This window comes from Ammospiza caudacuta, chromosome 3 (assembly GCF_027887145.1).
Source record: "Ammospiza caudacuta isolate bAmmCau1 chromosome 3, bAmmCau1.pri, whole genome shotgun sequence".
Taxonomy (NCBI): Eukaryota; Metazoa; Chordata; class Aves; order Passeriformes; family Passerellidae; genus Ammospiza; species Ammospiza caudacuta.
The window spans coordinates 55841006-55860199 of record NC_080595.1 but is presented as its reverse complement, the minus strand read 5'-3'; the positions used below and the strand labels follow the sequence as shown (position 1 = coordinate 55860199).

The window sequence follows — 19194 nt, the reverse complement described above, 5'->3', positions numbered from 1 at the left end:
TTTGTCTACTAAGCACACACCTTATTACACCAGTCAAAATGATCTAAATACCAGGAGTTCCTCATGGCCACTTACACTTCACTCTCAGTGACCCACTTTTGCAAAAGCTATTTTCTGTCTTTTGGGTATTTTTATTTCCTCTTACCCACAATCACAACTATTGAAATAACTTCTGAAAGAGCTTTGACTCCATAAATGAATTTCATACTTTTGAAAGATCTTTAAAAAACTTGCAACTTCTCAGCTTTTCTTGATCTTGGTTAGTGGTAACACCCACCCATCCCCTTTTGCCCCTTGTCACCCACTTTGGTCCCAACAGCATTCCTGGACAACAAAAGAAAAAAACATTTCCAAAATGACAGGGCAAGGGCATATGAGAGGGAGCTCCTCTCCCTTGACATATTTTCAGTTTCCAAGTTCATCCTTCTTAAATCATCCTTCTGTTTTCATATCAGTGTTTCTCTTCTCAAATCAATCATGGAAACCTAGGGGATTTTCCTCCTTACAGAGAAAAGGTACGCCCAAAATCAAATTATTTGGAATAAGTTGTCAATAGTTACTATACTAAAAGAAAACATAAACACAAAAGCAGTTGGTGAGGTGAACCTGTACTTCCAGTGATATAAACAAAATGAAAATAATGAAACGCCTATTGTAACTAAGTGAAGCAGGACTTAGAGCAACATCTCCCTATTCAAAAATTGAGTCACTTCTTCCTTCCAATAGAGACTAAGTTTGAAACCCAAGTGAATGCTCATTCATAGACTATGAATTTGTTGTCTTTGCCTGGTTTGTAGATAGTGAATAATTTCTTAACAGGAGTACTGACTAATGAAGCAAATGCAGATTCACTTTGCAGTTCAATCTTTAATAGCCTGCCTGTGCCTTCAGGCAAACCACAAATTCCATGTTTTTGTTTCTCCTCTGTAACGCAGGGAAAATACTAACTCTCTTCTGCTGCTCTTTACCTGTCCATTCATTTAGGCTGAGATAAATTTAAGGACTAAACATCTTTTGTTTGTATCAAAAGATATCAGCTTAGATAGAATTATAGATATTCTTTATGATTGTATTATCTACCAACATAATTATTATTATAATAGCTGAATGGCAATATATATCAAGTATTTCTCTCTATGTATGGGATGTGTGTGTGCATATATACACATACATACACACAAACACTATACATACACTATATATACACATGATAATATATTTATCATGCATGTATGTATATATACACACTATATACATACATGCATGATAAATATATTACTAAAGATTTACTGTATATAATAATCCTACCAAACTTATGTAATGGAGAATAAAACTATGGGAGGTTCAGTAGCACAGTCTTCAGACAACTGGGAGATCTAAAGGCCCACAAACTCTGGCGACAGTAGAGGCACCAAGTGTGCAAAGTGGGGCATTCTTTTGGTGTCTGCATGCACAAAGAATGCTGGAAAAAGAGAACTGTTCTGTAAAAACATTGGCCACAAGAAACCAAATGAAGCTACATTTCTGCATGTTGGTCTAAAATAAACTATGCATGCCATTTTCAATATACACTGGGTACTTCAAACTTCTATCTCAAGCTTTTTCTCAGTGAAGTACAGTACACACAATTATCACCTCCACCTTCTATGGCTCTCTCCAGCTGACTACTATTAGCACCTCTTTATTTCAGCATTCGGTTTCCTCTGCTTTGTTTTCTGTCTTCTTCTCCTTAACAACCTATAAGGCTATCACTTTTTCTCTTAGATTCTGACACTTGATTTTCTTTCTCCTTCAAACTCCCTCTTCTTTTCCATCTTTCATTCCTCTGCTTCAGGAGCAGAGACCAAAATACCATCCACCTTAGTCTCTGATCTAAGAATATGTATATTCATCTCCTAACATGATTTGCAGCTGTATGAATTTTTAAACAACTTGCAGCCAAAAAAAATTTGTTTGTTAATGGAGACATCAGTAAATCTGTGTGTTACTAAAAAGACACTTTTAACGGATGTTTCCTTAATAGAAAATTATATAATTTCCCATTCCTTTATTTTAAAAACTGCCTTAAAATACGAAGTTCAGTAGACTGATGTGCATATTTCCTCTTTCTCATAAATAGTTCATAAAAAAAAATCTACATTGCATATTGCATTTGTAAAAGAAGCCACAAAAATGTGCATTGCAGTGACTCAGCAAGTTGGAACCCTGTATACTGGCTTTATAGAAAGCTGGTAAAGCTCAAAGTAACAGAATAAAAAGCTAAAAGCCCCAAGAAGCATATAAAATTTCTTCCTGTTGGAAATAAAGTGAAAGATGTGATTTGACTGTTACAGCCATTTTTATAAAGAATTTCCTTTCTAAATATATTTGACCTTCTACAGCATGCCTTACATCAGCCTAGAATTTTTATGATATACCAGGAGCACTAAATTTGTACATAACCATGGGTAATGTTATTATTTGTAGTAGAGGCCACTTGTGCTGTGCAGCAGAATGGATGAACTCTCTTAATTGCATTTGCATCCATGAACCTCAGAGGAATCTGCAGCAGGCAATTCCTCTCCACTGCAGCTGAATGAATGGGATGCTGAGGCACGTGAATGGGAAATCCCTCCGAGGTCTCAGCAAGCTGCAGCATGGTGAGGAGCAGAGGGCAGGCACAGGCACCCTGGTCTGGCACAGCAGCCCAGCCCCGCCTGGGACACCTCACAGCCAGAATCAGAGGCACAGTACCATAAACCCTCTGACAGACAGCAGTGTTTTTCCAGCTACCATCACAAAGCTCCACAAAACACAGGCACTAGCTTATGAAGACATAAAAAATGCTTTTGATCAAACACTACATATTTTCCCTCAGATTGTTTAGTAAAACAGATCTAGGAATAAAAATAGAAATATAAAAATGGGGTTTAAAAGCAGCACTTCAAACATGCAGCATTCCTTGTTTTGAAGAGAAAGCAAGCTGTGAAGAGCTGAAGGGTATCAGTTAATAATGCAATGGAGATGAAAGAGCAAATCATGTTTGGTCTGCCTTTTGGTCCGCCACTTGTCCGACTTTTGCCACTTTGAGACACTTCACACCATCTGCTATTTCTCCATGAGAAGAGTTGTTTCCTGCTCAGATAACTGTGGTGTCAAAGGGAAGGCAAGGGTCACCTTAGTCAGACTTGTGGTCTCTGGCAGAAACAAGACACCTCTGAAAGGTTATAGCTTTTCCTGAGTAGGGCACCAGGATGGAACTTCGGTGTGTTATGTAAAGATCCAAAGGTAGAAGAGACAGTTGTAGAACTGCATGACTAATGGCAATGGCTTACACATCTGTCAAAAACATTCTCTGTGCTACCTCCAGTCACTAAAAATGTACACTGTTTTTACTTCTTTGTATCTATGTGGGAAATTTTAAAATATGAGGTTGAACATAACAGTTTTGTTAAAACTTAGTCTTCCAAGAGCAGAGGTCCCAAGGTTGTCCCCAAATTCTTGATTTCTGCCTATCAGCATGTATAAAACATTACTGCTGTGGCACTATTTCAACATATTAATCATCTGAATATGAAATTACTTCTGCAGAAATGCTGTCTGTTTCCAAATACAAAGACACATAGAAGATAGCATTTAACAAAGAAAAAGCTACTTCTAAAAAGTGGTAATTTTTTACAAAAACAATGTCAAAATATTTCCTTGTATTAGTTTTCCTGAAGCAATAATGATCTCTGGATACAGGGAGAAGCAGTATTTTTTATTCCATCAACTTCAAGGGCTGGAAAAAGCATATAAGCTTTTGGGCTCAGATTCCCTTCCCAGGTCTGCTGATTCTTCTGGTATTGTGTCCATGTGAAATAACCCACTTTCCAACAATGATAAATAGGTAAAAATCTGGTCACTGAGCTAATACATATGCCTTCAATTGAAGGAAAAGCTGTCTGCCAAGCTTCAATCAAGTAGATCATAGGTCTGTGAAAAAAAGAATCTAAAAGGATGCAATTCAGTTGCTATAGTGGCACATTAAACAAATAAATGAGATACCACAGAATGCTGCAAAATATTTGTGGTCTGATTAAGTCATATTTGCCACATGTGTGAACACTAACAGCACAGTTTAGTAAAGTGGGTACAATATAGTACAGTCCCACTTTTACTCTATGCAAAGTCTAATTCTTACCTGGGCGCTAATGGTAACTAGCATGCCCAAGGGTACATAACATTGCATTTTACTGTAATAACAGGGCAAAACATAGTCCCTTAAATACACAAAGGTATACAATAAATACCTATTAAACTATTATACCTTCAAAGAGATATTTGCACCCTTTCTCATGTTTGTGAGACCTGCTAAGGAGACAAAGCTCTTTATCGTGATAGCCTCCAGGATGCTCACGTATGGAGTGTTTATTAGAGTACCTAACTTGTAGCTGGCAGCTGACTTATTAAATCTTCATCAATATAACCCATCCTCCTCCAATACATTAATTTTTTCCATTGAAATGTTCTCTTTTCTTGATAAAAGACTTTGGATATACTCATTATTAATATTAACAATCTATCCCATAACATTTGACCCTACTATCTGCCTATGCTCTCTGGAAAAAAACTCAGGGAAGAAACCAGAAACCTATTCTGTTAAAAGATAAAACAAGTGTTTGATTCAGCAGAGAGAAGAAAGAACATATATTTTTTATTGAAAAATCATACTACTTATTAATGCATTTTGCACTGATTTTAAAGTTGAACATTTATTCACATTTTTAACTTGTAAATATATATCTGATAAATGGTGCAGTAGCACCCGAAAATGTACCATCTTAGGCATTACAGAAGAGCTCTGCACAGCTCCAGCAGCATCTATGGCAAGCAATGTAAGCTGCACAAAAAGTGAATGTTAAAACAAAACCAGCATTCCTAATATTGTCAGAATTATGTGACTGTACCAAATGCATGTCCATCCCACATCACTGCTGGTGTAACAACAAACCTAACAGTCCAGGGCCAAACTCTGCTTCTAGGAAACATAGCTTAGGACTTCACTCCCTTCATGTGTCCTTTAGGGGTTTTTCTTTGGTTATTTGCTTTGTTTGCTAGTAATCACTCTAACAAACATTTGCATGAGCAACTTCAGCTGAAAATCTGCCTTAAAGCTTTCATTATCAGTATTATTACTATCAGCATAATTACTACTTCCAGAGTTACATCTAGCTTTGGCTGTTAAAGGAGGGCAGTTTGAAATACAGACAGAACACCTCCTTACCCCTGGTATTTCAAATATGTGACCTTCCAGCTCACCTGCAACCCTCAGCAAAGTGCATCTGTTTTAATGTGCAATGCATTTCACACTTCACAGCTGATACGGAAAAAAAAGGGTCTTTTCCAAACAAAGGACTCTAGTTTTGAGAATCATACAGATTATCAAGATTATGTACAGCCTTGCCAGATAAAAATCTAGACAGATGCAAGGACATCAATGTCATTCTACAGATGTCATACGAAGTTTTATATGAACACAGGCTTCATACTCTTGTGTGTGGCTGCAGATGGTTTTAATCTTAAATTTTTCCAAGGTTTTGAAGCTCCTGCTACGTCACTGAGCAAATATTACTTTACCTGATCTGTAAACCTACATCCAACAGCAACAGAAACAATGCTCCTCCTCAGAGCAGCACCCATAAGCCACTTCCTTGCTCTCAATTCCTCAAACTAATACATCTCAGGGAAGTCTGCCCAGTGAAGAGATGGAAGAAAACATACTCTTCATTTAATCTTACTGTTTATTTCCTTGCTTCTCTCTTCCTCCTCCCCCTTGAAGTCCTCTTTACCATTTTGAGTCTCTTCTAGCTGGTCTACATTATTCTGTGGCTCCTTTTTTATTCACTTGCCTCATCTGTTATTTTTCCTTGGATTTTTTCCCCCTAGGTAGGAGTTGGAACAGCATAAGCTGACTACTTAATTCATCTCTTTCCTCCTGCCTGTCTTTCCCTCTCATTCAGCCATCTTTCCCTAACCTCCCTTTTTGTGCTCTCTCACTGGCTCTATCCCCTTCTCGCTTCCTTCGGTTATAACTCCGCGACTTGGTGTTGACACTGGATGCTCTCATGCTCTCTGCTAGCAGACTGAGTTACATGATCTTGTCAACAGAAGGTGGTTAAACTTCTTGAAAGAGATTTCATCTGGGGATTTCAGCTCTCAGGCTTTACATTTTCAATGTTCACACCCAGAATAGGGTTTGCAGGTTTTACTTTCATTAAGTGCTCGAAGATGTTTTAAAAAAGGTTGCTTGTTACTAAGGTTTCGGGATGTTTATATCAGGAGGAGCCTCTGTGTGGGTTTTCTCCGGATTAGTGGAAATAGCAAACAATCAGAAAAAATTCAGCATCTGTGTCCAGTTAAAAAGCTGTCTTCACCTTACCCTGATGAGTGTTATCTGGCAGATATGTAACATGGTTAAGGTCAGCTTCCCACTTCACAAAAACTGCTGTGCTGTTACTGTGTTAGGTAAAGGGGATTTCCTAATGGCCCCAGAGGATGCCATTTAGACAACAAGGACTTCTTCACCCTAGCAGCCTCTCTCAATTTTCAGGTGCTATACTATCACAAGTTTTGACATACCACCAGTTTCCAAGGCCTTCATATAAGTAAGAGAAAATAAAAGAAAATCTTTTAAGCTGGTGCTGTTTTTCTCCCCAGAGCAGGGAGATAATTGATACCACTGTAGTTACGCTCCAGTGGTGGAACTGGCAGATAATGAGGAGAGATAACAGACGGAGCCACATAACTGCAGCACAAACATTCAAAAAGTGTACAAATTCAACAACATTATTTTCATGGGTTTTGCAAATATCCTAAGTCCCCAGGCAACCAGCTTCAATTGCTATTCTCTCCATCAGATGTTTAAATAATAGCTGTCTAGGAGTGGTTAGTCTGTTGGAAATTAAATTAAAAATTTTCCCTGATTTTTATCAGAAAACCTTGCAACTTATGTAGAAAGTGGGAACGCCTTCCTGGAGCACTGAAATTTTATTCACACCTAACATATGAAAATATTGTAAATAAATTAAGAAGAGCACTTGAGTTGTATTAACCCTGAAACACATTTATTTGATTTAGAGAATAAATCCCAGAAAAATGTAAATATCTTCTAGGCAGAAGCATGAAGCATTATGAAGGTGCACTACATTTCACAAGCAGAGCCCATCCATGGGATGTGCCATGTTAGGAAAGCATCCCCAGGAACTAAAGTGCACTGTTTCAAATTAACAATTGCTGAAAAGGATTTTTAGGTCTACATGGAGAGAAACACCCTGATGAAAAACAGAGTGACCACTGTGTATCAGAGTGACCACTGTGTATCACCTGACCAGTGACTAATGGAGAGATGGGTTTGTCAAATAACTCACCACTTTTGGATGTTCCAATCTTTATGTTCAGGTCACTATGGATTTTGATTTTTGCATGCCTTTTCTATTGTTCTTGGTAAATCATCAAGGAAAAAAGATTTACACCAGAAAAACAACTTTCATAAAATCACAGAATGATTTGGATTGGAAGGGACCTTAAAGATCACCTAGTTCCAACCACCCTGCCAAAGGGAGGGACCCCTTCCATTAGATAGATTGGTCAGAGTCCCATCCAACCGGGCCTTGAACACTTCAAGGGACAAGACATTCACAGCTTCTCTGGACAACCTGTTCCAGTGCTTCACAACCCTCATAGGAAAGATTTTTTTCCTGATGTCTAATTAATTAACCTGCCCTCTTTTAGTTTGAAGCCATTGTCCTGTCACTACACAACCTTGTCCTGTCACTATAAATCCTTGTAAAAAGTCCCTCCAGCTGTCTTGAAGAACCACTTCAGGTACCGAAAGATTGGAATAAAGTCACCCTAGAGCCATCACTTCTCCAGGCCGAACAATGTCAATTCTCTCACCCTTTCCTCATAGAAGAGGTGTTACAATGCTCTAATCACCTTTGTGGCCCTCCTCCAGACTCATTCCAACAGGATTATGTCCTTCCCACCATTAAAACAAAAAGACACACAAGCCATGGCTACCAGGACAAGGCTACTAGGACAAACAATTGGAGAGGTTGTTGGTGTGACTTTGTACCATTCTCCAGTGGGCTCAACTTTTCAGCTGACTAGTCAGCAGTAAGAAAAGAGAGACAACTTGTGAAATTGAGATTCATCTCTTGGACAGGCTCCTTCCTCTTCCTTCTTCTCTCCTTCCTCCAACTACTATTTGTCCCAGTTTTTGTGCATTCTCTTGAATACCAGAACAGAGGGTAAGTCTTTCTAGAAATGCCTTTGTTTCCCATTTCCTGAAAGCAGCTTAAAAAATAACAGAGTACAAAACTGGAAGAGCTTATATAGACTGCAGTGGCACAGAACTCAGACAATAATAATTTTTCCAACTCCACAGATGCAGAGCATATTTCTCTTCCTCCCTTCCTGACCTCTCCTCTAGGGTCTTCATATGAAGACATTACTTTGTTTCTGACCTCCAGAGCATTTCAGCTCCTCAGTAAGTAAAAATTTATCTCTGTATTTTGCTTTCCTTCCCACAAACAAAAGATGATTCACATTTTTAAAACAAATGTGAGACAATGTCTGCAAAAACCAAAGAAGGACTCTTGCTGAAATGGTATGCTAACTTGGACAGATACTGCAGGCAGTCCTGCCATGTAACCTGGCTCAAAATCAGCAATGCTCAAGCATAAATTAATTCAGTCTACATATCTGTTTATGTGGGCATTGGTTAGAATACGGGCAACCTCTAGTTTTACAGCCTGTGCTAATATTGAAGAGAATATAATTTCTGAAAAAATTATCCATGCATCCACCTGGCCAGTCCCAGCACAAAAAGTTGCAAGGAATGAGCTGATAAAAATCCTACTACTATGACACATCCGTTTTACACACTAAAAATTAGTCTTCAATTAAAATTCCTCATACTGCTAAAGATCAGATAGCCAGCCATCAGAAAGAGTATTTCCCATGGAAAATATGCATTTGGAATTATGAGCTGATATGGTTCCAAACTGCAGGACAGTCTCCAGAAAACAAATGACATCTTTGATGAAAGAGTTCAGCAATTTGGCAACTGAAATTGTAGCCCACGAAGATGAATTCATCTGCATAACTAATAAATCCAGGAAGTGCACTTGACAGTTCAGAAACAGATCAAGGCTGAGAGACAGCTCTATTCTCCAACAACTCTCTTTAGACAGGTAGTTATATCTGTGGACAGAAGCTTAGCTTCAGCTACTCAAATGTGCTCCTTCAGATAATAAACAGAAATTAAATCCTTGTGTTGGTCAAATCAGCAGCAACCCTGCTATTGATTTCCATGGTCATTTTTCAAGTCAGAGTGATACCATTGGTCATGGATTAATGAACTGACTGAGATGATGCAATACATCAGTTTTATGGCACAGTACAACTCTGTCAGTGATACCTTTCACAAGTGTATGAATCTGCACATATGAGGTACTATCTGGTACCATAAGGCATCACTTTATACACAGATTGTCCCAAATACAGGAATTATGTTTGTAACTAATACAGGGTATGGGTGTGTGTATATATCAAATATAGATATAAATATAAATAAATGTATGTAGTAATAGAAAGATGTTCTTGAAACTATATGGAATTTTATGCTGAATAGGTTCTGCATTGCAATAAGCTTCTCCTCTTTTTCTATGAAAATTCATAAAAATTATTAAAATTGAATTGGTAATGGGACTACATATTTCCAAGGTTCATTTCCCTCATGTTTCCCATTTCTACAAAGGAAGTTTTTCTATAATTCTGATTTTTTTTTTTTAATGTTGAAAAAGTGTTGCTATGAAGGACTGGTATCTCTGAGTATTAACAAGACATTACAGCGTGTTCAAGAAAATAAGGGTTTAGATATGGACGGTGTTGTAACTGCAAAAAAGGGATGGGAAAGAGGAAAAGAAAAAGGAGAAGGAGAACTAATTACTATAAGCTTAAAAAGCAGCAGGCTCTTCAGCCCAATCACTTCTTCCTGGGCTAAGGCACTGAATTGGATGAGCTTTTCAAACAACTTCTTCACAGAGACTTCAAGATAGTGACCTAAGAACGCTTCTAAAGTATGAATACTCTCAAATATTTTAATACATGCCCATATTACTAATGGAAATATGATTGCTGTTTTAACACCCAGATTTCATGTCTTTTCACTCCTTTTCTATGTATGGTTTTGCAGGTTGATGTTGACACTTGAGCAAGTTGTTACACCTGATCATAATACAGTAGAAGGCTTTTTAATTGTGCAATTGTTTTTTGGGGGGGGGGGTGCTAAAGAAATATTTTGGGGAAATTGCTGTGAAAAAATTCTGGATAGAGTGTTCACAGGTTAAGTAATGTTTGACCTCATATCCTTAGGAGCTGTACCAGATACTTTGTGGGAAGATTACACAAAAGTGGGATTAATCAGCAACATGACAGAAGCTAAACAACCCACCTCTCACTGACAGATGAGAGTCTCTTGTGTGAGTTTTGTTGTGCAAGGTTGGGCTCCAGCATGGCCACCCTTGCTTTCAGAACAGTTATCATTCCATGAGCACAGCCGCTGTCAAAATGTGCAGGAATACATGAGAATAAATGTTTATTTCAGTATAAAGCAATAGCCAGGGATTCTGACCTTTTAAAATTATTCCCAGAGGTCCTACCCTTTCACCAAGTGGGCCTCTATCATATTCTCTAAAATCTGACATGTCAAAATTTTAACTACTACTAAGTAGGGTGCAAGCATTCTCAAGGTAGTTTAATAACCCTTTCATACTATGATGAGCAATGGATCAGAATTAATTAGCATGAAAGCTGGTGAGGATAAAATGATGGATAAAACATCAGAAAGAATGCACTAAATGTGGTGAAAAGCCCCACAGCCATAAACTTCCCTTGTGATCTAACTGAAGAACACTTGGATAAATAGAGACTGACACAGAAACCAATTCCTTTACAAAAGTCTTTCAAAAATGCTTTCTACAATATTTCAAGTTAAAAAAAAAAGTCTAAAATAGTTGGACACAATACATTTCAGCAAACTCTATGATGTCCAAAAACCTCAAACAGAAGACCTCTTCACATATTTCACTAAGTATACATTTCTACAAAGCAACATGAGCTTGAGTTGCCTTTTAGTTAGCACACAGAGAAGACTTCCTGAATACCTACGGCCTTTTGCTGCCAACTGCTTCACAATGTACATTCATGAAAAATGTTATGAGTTAGACACTTCCAGTATATGGAATGTCTCCTGAAAGAAATGTCATCAGAACTGGGACTGATCTGTTGTGGGGAAAAAAATCAAGATGAGCATGGTTTAGCAGTGTTCGCAAGTTTTCAGTTTGTAACCTCAGAGCTCAAGGGAGTACAGCCTGAACAAACACAGCAGGAGTCATCAGACTCTTTCCTCAGCTCTAGATACACATAGTATCACACTGTTCCTTTCAAAACATCATAAAACAGTACAGTATCTAGCAGAAGCTGATGCTCCTTTTGTCGGTAGCAACTCTCATACTGCTCCTTTGATACAAAATCTGGGGAAAAAATAAACAGCAGTGTCATCTGCCCCACTCCACAACGGACCCATTTATCAAGCACAGCAATCATGGGCAAATCTTGATCTGCTGTGGTGATAAAGTTCACACACCTGGAAGGATGAACTCTGCTGTCGTCTAGTGATGAACAGCAGTGCCATATGGTTTGCCACATCTTGATGAGGAAATCAAATAATGAAACATTTTGCACAGATGCAACTAGAGAAGCAAACATGACACTTTTCAGCTCCAAATGCTGCATCAACAGTGCAAAGTACCTGATGGCAAATTGTGGCCTTAACTTTCCCTTGGCATTTAAATATATAGTTGAGAGAAAGGATGTCTGACTTAACATAGCAGAGAGGGATTAAAAGGTCAGTTTTCTTCTCAAGGAACTACCTTTATGAATACCAATGTATCAACTTTAAAGCTTTGCATTGATACATATAATTCCACATTATTAAAAATATTCAGATACAGGTTCTGCTACATAAGTTTGGTGTGCTTGAGTTATTTTTCTTAAAACACCCAAGTCCAAAAAATAGAGATTTTTTGAAAAAGCATTTTAACTAAAAGTTCTCATCATGAATTATTCTTTGGTAGACTGGTAAAGAAACATTCAACTATGTGTTTCTGTCATTTTAGAACAAGATCTGTCAAAATCAGAACGTCTGTTTAATGAACAGTCTCTTCCTCATGCCCACAGCAACATTTCTCTGGGAAAGTTACCTTACACAGGAAAGAGTTGACCCCCACAAGCCTGGGATACAGGACATGTAAGTTCAAATCTCCAGTTTCAACCTAATAAGGACTCAAATACAACTCCAGAAGACAGGGAAGGAAAGATGTTACTGTTTCTTGCAAAACACATTCCTTAATCAGTTCTGAGGGAATTAGCACCACGAGTATGCAGAATCATGCACAGAGAAATCAGTGTCTTTATTACACTTTTGTTTATGCAAGGAAGTGTTTACATTACTTTACTCACCATTCCGTGATTTAGCCATGCTGGTATAAAATTATCAAGGAGCTTTGGGTAAACCAGTTCCCTGTCATAGATATAGATGCTCCAAAACATCGTCACAACAAACTAAGGAGAAAAAAAAAGACAAGACATTTTTAAATATATGCTTCTGAAAAATAAGTTGCATTCTTTAGATAGCAAAATGGGTCACTTAGCAAAGGATTTAGAGATAGACATGGGCATTATTGTTCTTTGACCAAATACTGTTATAATCAACAGTTTGAATCTGGATTACTCTTTGCATTCACTGAAGTTTTAACTTTTCTTCTTTTTTTCTTTCCTTAACTTTTAGCCAGGAAAAAAAAAAAATCTCATTTTTTGACTAACATACCTGTGGCCAAATTACAAGTGAATATTAGACTTTAGTAGCAGATGTGGCACATAAATAATGTTTCTCCACTAACAGGATAGAAAACAAATGGAAAATCAGCTAAAATATCACTTGGAATTCATACAACATATCAATATGAAACATTCACTCCTGAACAGAAGCTTGTAAATTCATATTTGCACTTTTCTGTGTCAGCCATCAAGTCAGCTTTAAAAAAACCAAACCAAAGAACTTTTGATGACTCTGCACACAATTCACACACAATTCTCGGTGGACTGGGATCCACAGAGAAGAGGTCTAGTATCCTGCTCATTTGTCAATATGAAATTTGGTTTGGTTCTTCTCAGAGGCTATTTACTAGGGGCCCAGAAAACAACCATTATTTCCTGTAGACTGAGGCCAGGACAAATGGATCAGATAAAGTTTACAGTAGGCTAAATTTTTGCCGAAGTGTTCACATATTCTTTGAAGTTATCCTGATATCTGAAAGGCAAAGACAATACAAACCCACAAAAATGTACAGAAATAATAGTTTTAGCTTACCTTAGCTGTGGCAAGTAAGTATTTTTCTAATTAAAACACCACTGCTTTCTTACCTTCGATTTGAGTCATAGTTTTCTAGTAATAAAAAAGGCTTATTGTTCATAGCAGTAAAACCTAATACCTGGGCAAGGAGCTTTTCAATGACCATTTACAGGGGCTCTCTAAACAGAAATGCTAAATCCAAGTTCAAAGATTGAGAGCCAAAAGATAGAACTTTCACTGAGATAGAAGGGAAGTATTCAGTTACGTCCAAACTGATGTGGCTCATGATCTTACAGATCATTTATAGGATCAGTGAAATAAACATGGGGTGAGCATAGAACATCCTGCAAATCAACAGCGTGTATAATAGTGTAGGCATAAGTTATTTCATTAGCTTCTGACTTTAGAAAGTTAAAACTGAGGTTTGCAGTTAATCAATGGCACCTTGTTCCAACCACAGACACGCAGACTTCGGCCAGCCAGTTATGTGAATGACCTGAACCAGTACACTGCTCCCTCAGTGTGCATACAGTACATAGTTTCTTGGTTTCCAGCACAGTTGTCCATCTGTTACGACAGCTATCAGTGCCTGCTCAGAATAAGCTTGGACTAGTGCACAGAGGCCAGGAAAAAAAAAATAGGTTATGATGGACAGCCTGAAAAGTATTGCAAGTGTAAAGCACCCCACAAGAAATCTCTCTTCTGGGTCAGTCCTGGCACTGGCACAGCGCTGCTCTTTACGCACCTGCTGACACGTAAGTGCCAAGATATGAATAGCTGAACAGCAGGAAAAATGGAAGCAAAGTATCCTCTTCTCTATAGGCTTCCTAGAAGTCATGTATTATCACAGTGGGTCTCTGAGAACCTGCTAAGATCAACTGGGGCATAAAAACATCTTCTCAGGCATATGAAGACCAAGATTGATAATGTTTTTTTTTCCCAAGGAAGTCTCAAAACAAGAAAAATCCACCAGGATTAGACTGAACTTTATTACACTGACTAGAACAGAGGTAGCATGTTTTGACCTGTGATTTTTGTGTAGAGCAGAATAAAACAATAGACTTTGTCAAGGAGGTAAAGACAAGAAAAGAGGGGACGTGCCATCTGTCCCTTAACCAAAGTCAGCCAATGGATGGAACAGGATCAGCCTAGCTGGTTGCAACCATCTGGAGCTACAGACGGCAAATGCTGCTTAGCAAAGCACTATCACAAGGCAGACATAAGGTAAAGGAAGTGTGCAAAACCAAACGTGTCACAGAACTAACCTGTCCCAGAGGATGACCTGGTATGAGACTTAACACAACATCCTGGGGAAGATCCCTTCCAGTGTCTGAACAGTTCACCTTACTCTTTACAATTAGTTCATTTGGATAAAATGAACTATAAAAATTAACTATTCTGATAAAAGGAATTATAATGAGGGCTTGTGACATAGTTACTTTGGCTGCTTCTGAATTTGTTTACTTTGATTAATGAGCAACTGTTGGTCTGGTACTTTTAAGTCCCCTCTACTATGCTTACATTTTGCCACTGGCAGACTTTTTATTTGGGCTGGGCTCTGCTAAGATCCCAGGCCATCATGTAGTGCTAGACCATGACACAACTGAGCTGCTTCTTTACACTGCCTCTTGTAAAGTCCCGGACCTGCAGGATGAGTTTCTTATGCTTTTTTAATACACAAGGCAGCACACAGGAGAAATGAGACAACATAGGAGGTTAAACAACAAACTTTCATTCGCAAACATTAGAAAGTAAGGGTACTTGGCAAATTTTAAAGTAACATTTTCATTCAAAATCAAGCATTTCACAAGGCATTGGCTTAGCGAACTCCAAACCATACAACTCTTAAGTTACCCAGATTTTGAGAAGAAGAAAGGGGGAGAGGAAGAGACAAATATTAAAAATCATTGCTTGAATTCCAGTGTGATTTCAGCTACTGTGAAGTCCTAGCAGTGGGCTGTCACCACATGTGCCTATGCAACTGCTTTTATTTGCCCTGGTCTCTCAGGGCATTCCCCCTTTGGTGGGACTTTTGCTGTCCCAGTGATTAATAACCATTCTGGGGCTGCACTAGAGGCATCAGGGCAGTGGGGGTGGAGCAGTGCAACAGTCCACCTTTGCAGGACATGCCCTGCCCCTGTTCCTTTGGTTAAGTACACTACCCCGAGGCTCAAAACAGTGACTGAGAGCAGAACAATGGGAAACAGGATCTTCTTCCATGATGGCAGTAGTGGGATTCTAACCTAGCAGAGAGAGGGAGAAAAAAAAGGAGAGGAAAAAGAGGAAAGTGTACAAGAAATCATACAGAGGACAATTGCTACTTCAATAATCAAAAATAGAAGTCCAGTCAATATAGGGATTCCAGACTATGCAAACCTTCATCCCTCACTGTGTCAGTTCCAGAGATGGCAAGAAAGATGCAAATCAGGATCTGGGGGGAAGAGTTCATGAAACCAGTCTTTTGGCTGCAGTGATTGGAAGAGTTCAGCAGACTGGTTGGCAATTTACTTTACTTTTGCTTGTGCTGCTTAAAACAGCATTTTCCTATAGATGAGGTTCAGCATTTCACATATTTCTTGCCCATTTAGTAACAATTTATTGAGGATTAGACAATTTTATAAAATAACTTTTGATATTTGCTGGACTTCTAAGTTGATATCCTAAATGGCCTAATGAGTCCAATTTAAGATTCTCCATTGCGATGTAATTGCACACCTCACCAAAAAATAGAAAACTTAAGGATAAGTCAAATTTTCAACAGTTAGGCAGCCTTACATTTTGGAGCTGATAATTTCACAAGTCCAGGTGTCATTGTAACCCAAACACATTTCCTGTATTACCACCCTTATCCCTTCCACCAATGTGGTGTCGGGGGGGGGTCCCCAGAGTCCATATTACAGTCAATTATCTTATTACAATGCTAGAGATCCAAATGCCAGGATAAGGGGGAATATCAGGGTGCACCATGGGAAAGTTACATCAAGTGAAAGTTCTTAGTCTGGTTGCCTCAGGGGGGTTAAAGGTATAACAAACATTCAAGCCATTTCTATCTATTTGGCATATTTTTCTAGACAGGGTCCTGGGTTCAAACCAAATACCTTCCTAACTTACTAAACCCTTCACTGGTTTCCAAATCCAAAATCCTTTCTTCTGACATCTTGGCCACTTAGGACTTCTTTGCTTACAGCTGGAGAAAACTTTCCAGCTGCTGCCTCAGTCTCTGTCAACCCCCTTCTCTGTACAATCACACTTCATGCATCGCTTTCCACCACCACATGTGGTTCCTCTGGCATCAAAGTACACTTCTTTCTCAGTTCAAAGTAATTCTATACCTTGTTCTGAGGAGGTAGGAAGGAGTATACAAATCTGATTTCATAATCATATGAAATCCTGTCTGAGCTTCCAAGCTAAATTCAGGAAGGAATCTTTTCCACCTGCTGTGGCAACCAGAGAGAAGACACAAACAGCCCAAAACAATGCTTGTGACATTTATACACATACTGCAAAACTACTAAGGCAAAACAGATAAGAATATAAATATCACAAAACATATTAAGATAAAAACATGTACAGTCACTGCAGCAAAGAACTATGTAAATCTTCAGTCCTGTTGCCGCTTCATCTTCTCACAGCCACATCTTTGCATGGAATGCTTGTAGAAGGAGAGACAAAAGAAAACACAGTCCTACTTGGACCAGTTTTAAAAAGCAGGAATTATCCATCTGCTGTTAATTTTGTGGTTCTCTGCCATGGGCATCTTTGGTTACCTATGCATGCATGTTCAGGGGGGTCTTTAGGACCAGCAGGACTTCCTTGATAGCTGGGAGGCCTTGCAGTACTGGCTGACCAGGAAAATGTATGGGGTTCTGGAAATCATCAGTCCTTTTGTTTCTGGAAGGCATGGTAGGTGTTGTGGGAAAAAATGCTGTAAGTCATATACATCCACTTACTCTCCATGGGTCACAGTGTCCCACAGCTGATCAGGCACCTTTGGATCCTGAGGTCTCAAAAACCATTTTAGGAGACCATCTGTCCTTTCTACTGTCCCACTGGCTTGTGGATGTGGTGTAGGGGGTATGGAACACTCACAGTATCCCTTCAGTTTTTGCCCGATCCTGGACTATTCCTGCTATGAAGTGACTACCATTATCTGATTGCATTGATTTTGGATTAGGAAGGAAACAATCATAATTGTAATCCTTTCACAGTACTTTCCCCTGTAGATCATGTCACTGCTTTAGCCTGCACCTCACTTGACACTATTTGTACACCTGTCAGCACATATTATTTTGCTCCTGATTAATTAAAAGGACCAATGCAGTTTACCTGCCAAATTTCCCTCAACTCCCTTCCCATCCTTAGCTGCAGGGGGGAAATGCGCAGGGGATGTTCCTCCAGTCTGGGTGCAGCACTGGCTGCAGACAGAAATGACTGTTTCACAAGCCCTTCAGGTGACAGGACATTCCCTACTTACCATCTCTCTTAACAGGTCTTTCATCCCAGAGTGGACATGCTTCACATGCAGCCATTCCAACAAATACCTCAATTTCTCTTCTTATTCTGTTTCCTTTTCCTCAGCTAAGATAGGCAATTGAGTGACAGAGTCTACTTGGTCATTTAAGATGTGGGCTGGATGATCCTCCTTCTGATGGGCTGCTACCCATCCAACTGATACCATTTTGGATCTTGCACTTTTCAGAATTTCTCCCCATTTCTCTTTCTTTCATACCAGCAGTCTTTATACCTGTGTGTGCTAATAGCCAGTCTGGGTCTGGATTAGAGGCTCCAGGGGGTGTGGTAACATCCCACCTATGCAGGACTTGCCCTGCCCCTCTTCCTCCCTTCCTTTAGTTCTTCTGAGCCAGTACTCATTTTCTCTGGTCTCTCACACCTACGTAAGCCTCAAACAGAACTCCAGCTCTTGTGCTCATGTTGCCTTCCTTGTGACATAATTCATTACCCCCATGGAGACAGACATTGTACTATATTCACATGCCAGGGTGAACAGGCTGCTCATATGAAACAAAAATTTCAGAGAGCCCAATACTTTATTTTTCTTTGTTCCTAAGGCAAAATGGCACAAATATTACCCTTCCATGTCCTCTGTAGACACACTCAAAGCTTTGAATTCAAGGAAGAAAACAGGCACCAGAAATTGTTTTTTACATTTCTTTGCAAAGGAGCCTCCTAAGACTGACAGATTTGCAAAAAGAGTACTGGGTTAAACATAAAATGAAGCAACATATAGAACAGAAAAGTCCCTCATTTGCAGCTTATCCTATCTAGAATCTGTAAAGATTCTATCTGTCTGTAATGATTATCTATCTATGGTCCAGTCATAATAGACCAAAGGAAACAGTTTTGTCAGAAGACCTTGGAATGGAATAGCTCACTTATTACAGGCATCTGAAAGACTGCTGAACAAATACATGGTGGCAGAAAAAAAATAAGGCTGAAAACAAACTGCTGTCTTCCCACTTATGGAGGTATTCCTTGAGTGTTTGTCCTCTGTCTCTGAAGCTTCAGAGGACACGAGCACAGCATGTGGCCCTGTCAAGGGAAAAGTTTTAAAGGACAAGTTGGAAAATGGATAGTTATTCAAAAGAGAAATCAAGTGGCTTTGTCAAAACACTACAAATGGAAGCAAAGAGAAACTAAGAAAGTAAAGCCAACAAAAAGAATTTTACAATTCGCACTTTTACATGAGTCCAACCAAAAAATGTTATGCAAACGAAGAATGAACCCAGTGGAACTTT

General features: G+C 38.9%; 1 protein-coding gene across 2 annotated transcripts in view; it reads right to left on the bottom strand.

Annotated features, from left to right (window-relative positions):
- AIG1 (androgen induced 1) overlaps positions 1-19194 on the bottom strand; it is a 123197-nt gene that overhangs the window by 62843 nt on the left and 41160 nt on the right. For both annotated transcript variants that reach the window (XM_058801696.1, XM_058801697.1), the window contains exon 3: positions 12547-12648. In XM_058801696.1, the coding sequence (XP_058657679.1) occupies positions 12547-12648 (102 nt within the window). The remainder of the gene's footprint in view (positions 1-12546; positions 12649-19194) is intronic.